Here is a 4,268-nt window from a genome sequence, read left to right as displayed (position 1 = left end):
GCTTTAGTCCTGGTTTAGTCCTGTTCTGGTTTAGTCCTGGTTTAGTTTTAGTCCTGCTTCAGTCCTGGTTTAGTCCTGGTTTAGTCCTTGTTTTGACCTGGTTTAGTCCTGGTTTATTTCTGGTTTAGTCTTGGTTTAAACCTGGGTTAGCCTTTATACTTTTTTATTTACTTATTTTATTTTTATTTTTTTTTACGTTGGTCCTGGTTTGATAAAGAGCTCGTCCTGATCCAGAGGTCATAAGGTCAAAAACAAACGTTGGGGACAGAAGAGGTCGAGTGAGACCTGCTTTCCAAACACAACAAGGTTGACTTGGTTGAGTCCTGGTTTAGTCCTGGTTTGGTCCTAGTTTTTATCTGATTTAGTGCATGGTTTTGACTTGGCTGAGTCCTGGTTTAGTGCTGGTTTAGACCTTGTTTAAACCTGGTTTAGTCCTGGACCTGGTTTAGACCTGGTTTAGTCCTGGTTTAGACCTGGTTTGGTCCTTGTTTTGACCTGATTGATTTAGTGCATGGCTTTGACTTGGTTTAGTCCTTGTTTAGTCCTGGTTTAGTCCTGGTTTGACAAAAACTGTAACTGTAACAAAATAATTTTGTAAAATACCAAAACATACTTCGATACAGCAGCCCACGATATCGATAATGTATTAAACGATACGATATAGGAGTATTTCGATATTTCTGCAGAGCCCTAATCGTGCCAACACATTTCATCTAAATATAACGTCGCTCTATAAAAGGTAAACAAATGGTTTCTACATCCTCGTGTGTCCTTTGTCTCTGCGCTCGTAAACAATGAATACATTTCAGCTCGGCTCTGTGGCTTTGTGCACTGGGGGTTTCCTGATTGGAGGAGCTCCCTGCAGTGGGCGTGGCTTAGCTTGGGGGATGAGATCAGCTGAGGCAGAGGCTTCCCCCGTGAGTCCAGCTCCTATAAAGCCCGACGCTCCGCTCCTCCGCTCCATTCCGTGCGCTCTCTCCACGGGCTCTCGCGCTTTTACGCAAAACCAGAGACGACCTGCAGACCGTCTCCAAGCGCAACGCGAGCCCCGTGAACAACAACAGCAGCAGCAATAACAACATGTCGACCTACGCCAGCTACTACGAGTCCCGGCGCGTCACCCCGTCCGCGTACGGCAACCGCTTCGACACGGCGCACCGCAAAAAGGCCGTGGGGAACATCTTCGAGAACGTGAACCAAGAAGCGGTGATGCGTCTCTTCCAGAAAACGGGCGACATGAAGGCGGAGGAGCGCGTACGGAGTATCTTCTCGTACTCCCACGACCCGGAGGAGACGTCGAGAGCGCTCATGGCTTTGAAGCAGCGCAAAAAGGACAAATTTCTGCAGATCGCGGGGATGGTTCGCCAGCTGCTCAGAATCCGATGAACGAACGGACCAGTACGAGCTCCTAGAAGCGGGATGCTGAGACGAACTTTCCCCACCCGTCGTTTTGACACTACGGGGACGTCACCCTGAGTGCGTAAAATGGTGAACTGGTTACTTTTACGCGCGGATGGCAGCGACTGGGCCATGCGTAAAATGACCTCTCCAAAAGCTCAAGAGGTGGACGCGCGGTGCCGAGCCGGTCCAGCGCGTAAACGTGAAGGGAAATACTACTACGAGATTGCCTTCGAAACTTGAATCCCTCAAACTGTGGATGCACGTGACGCTTTGTGCACGCGAAGAGACTTTACTGTGACTGTTGGAATATGCACGGACTCATTCCCACGCAGTGCCGACGTAAAAGACGTTTTGTACTACTATTCCTATCCATTTTTTGTGTGCATAATTTTCAAATATGCCTGTCCGGAACACACGCCTTCTCTTGTCATATGAAGAAGTAAAAATGACCACTGTTGTTGTCATACAAGCACAATGTCTTTTTGCAATTGATGCTCCGTTCCTAATGTTTTTTTACAATAAATTATTCACTTGTGTACAAAAATATGCCCTTTCCTCTCCTTATTGTCTCGCACCATGCACCAAACACGTTCAAAGCACGGAAATTACACAAATACATCTTTAAACGTAGAGTTTTAACCCAAAAATGTGCGTAATTTGAAAGCTGACATCGCACTAATGAGCTCATCCCGAAAAGTCAAAGGTCGTGGAAATCCAAAAAAAACCAATGTCGTACGGGTCAAGTAAAGGTGATTTAAAAGTAGAATTCTCATCCTAAAATGTCACCAGTTTGAAATCTTGTCCTTATCTAGAGGTCACAAGGTCAAAAACAAAAGTAATTGGGGTCATAACGGGTCGAGTGAATCGTATTTTCCAAAACAAGTTATCACGTCGGGGCAGTGGGTGTTGTTGAATCCAGCCGGGGGTCCCTCGGTGCTGTGGGGAGACGGAGATAAGAGATGACGGTGCAGTCGGGGACCCCCTCTTTGTTGACCCACATTCGGTGTCTGCTGTAAATAAGACGAGGAGGGGAGCGTGCGGTGGAAGGAACGTGTTTGTGATGGAAAAAGCAGATTCCGTTGAAGCTGCAGTGTTGTGTAATGTTCTCTAACCATGAGTAAGAGATGCTTTTAGTACTAACTGATATTACTGCTACTACTACAATATTTTCAGGACTTTTTCCGAAAACTAAGAATATTTTGGTATAAAGTGGATCTGTGGTTTGGCAGTTTGGCCCATTAAAGGTTAAATTTCAAATGATTACTGGTTAAAGTTGCACTATGGAACTTTTTGGTTGGGGGTTCTGTTACCATCTTGTTTCTATGGAGTCATGTCATTACTCTGCTTCATATGTTCCACAATGTGATCAGGTTTAAGTCCTGGTTTAGTCCTGGTTTAGTCCTGGTTTAGTCCTGGTTTAGTCCTGGTTTAGTCCTGGTTCAGACCTGGTTTAGTCCTGGTTTAGACCTGGTTTAGGCCTGGTTTAGTCCTGGTTTAGTCCTGGTTTCAGACCTGGTTTAGTCCTGGTTCCTGGTTTAGTCCTGGTTTACCTGGTCCTGGTTTAGACCTGGTTTAGTCCTGGTTCAGACCTGGTTTAGGCCTGGTTTAGTCCTGGTTTAGGCCTGGTTTAGTCCTGGTTTAGTCCTGGTTTCAGTCCTGGTTTAGTCCTGGTTCAGACCTGGTTTAGTCCTGGTTCAGTCCTGGTTTAGGACCTGGTTTAGACCTGGTTTAGTCCTGGTTTAGTCCTGGTTTAGTCCTGGTTTAGTCCTGGTTTAGTCCTGGTTTTAGACCTGGTTTAGTCCTGGTTTTAGTTTCCTGGTTTCCTGGTTTAGTCCTGGTTTAGACCTGGTTTAGTCCTGGTTTAGTCCTGGTTTAGTCCTGGTTAGACCTGGTTTAGTCCTGGTTTAGTCCTGGTTTAGTCCTGGTTCAGACCTGGTTTAGACCTGGTTTAGACCTGGTTTAGTCCTGGTTCAGTCCTGGTTTTCAGTCCTGGTTCAGACCTGGTTTAGTCCTGGTTTAGACCTGGTTTAGTTTAGTCCTGGTTTAGTCCTGGTTTAGTCCTGGTTTAGGTCCTGGTTTAGTCCTGGTTCAGACCTGGTTTAGTCTGGTTAGACCTGGTTTAGTCCTGGTTTAGTTTGGTTCAGTCCTGGTTTCCTGGTTAGTCTGGTTAGTCTGGTTCAGACCTGGTTTAGCCTGGTTTAGACCTGGTTTAGTCCTGGTTCAGACCTGGTTTAGTCCTGGTTTAGTCCTGATTTAGACCTGGTTTAGTCCTGGTTCAGACCTGGTTTAGATTTTAAACAGATCTACTTTGACTTATATTTGTAACTGAAAGTAGAAAAACAGACATTGTGACAGTGAGCGGGGTCGCCTCTCCACAGATCTAACCTGTAACATGGTCTGGTTTAGTCTCCATAAAGATAGAAAGTAGATAGTTTAATGCCATACTGTGAAACTTTCCAGACAAAACAATAAGATCTCTGCTGTATCTGCAAGAAACCAAAAATGTTACAAAGTTCAGCGTGTTCTGATGAAACCACATTTTCACTAAAGCTTCAGTTCTGGATTCTTGGATTTCCAATTTGCTTCTGATTTCCAAAAAAACACGAGTCACCCTTAGACACAGGCCCTTTGTGTTTATCTGAAACCGTGATATTGAATTCTGAAATATCGTAAACCCAGCCCTTTCCAAACAAATAAAAATCCCCTCTCACTGTTTCCTTCTTTCTCTTTTGCTCAGACTCGTGCGACTCTTGAACACCTCAGTCTCTTTCTTTGTTCACGTCTGCTCCACACACAACCACCTGCTGACTCATCGACAGCTCGGCAGTTTCGCATCCCTGAACCTTTTCCCTCGCGCTCCAGGCCGG

The 4,268-nt window shown here is 45.5% G+C and overlaps 1 protein-coding gene across 1 annotated transcript; it reads left to right on the top strand.

Moving 5' to 3' along the window:
- Positions 1-950: 950 nt before the first annotated feature.
- Positions 951-1,947, top strand: tcima (transcriptional and immune response regulator a). The gene has a single exon (XM_020928150.2). It carries the CDS (start codon positions 1,081-1,083, stop codon positions 1,384-1,386), a length of 306 nt encoding a protein of 101 aa, XP_020783809.1. The 5' UTR covers positions 951-1,080; the 3' UTR covers positions 1,387-1,947.
- The last annotated feature ends 2,321 nt before the right edge of the window (positions 1,948-4,268 follow it).

This window comes from Boleophthalmus pectinirostris, unplaced genomic scaffold, assembly GCF_026225935.1.
Source record: "Boleophthalmus pectinirostris isolate CB_2022bp ecotype Guang Dong unplaced genomic scaffold, ASM2622593v1 HiC_scaffold_4, whole genome shotgun sequence".
Taxonomy (NCBI): Eukaryota; Metazoa; Chordata; class Actinopteri; order Gobiiformes; family Gobiidae; genus Boleophthalmus; species Boleophthalmus pectinirostris.
The sequence above is the reverse complement of the archived record's forward strand: the minus strand, read 5'-3'. Positions and strand labels throughout refer to the sequence as shown.

Coding starts and splice junctions, on each gene's coding strand:
- tcima (XM_020928150.2), top strand. CDS start 1,081: ATGTCGACCTACGCCAGCTACTACGAGTCCCGGCGCGTCACCCCGTCC.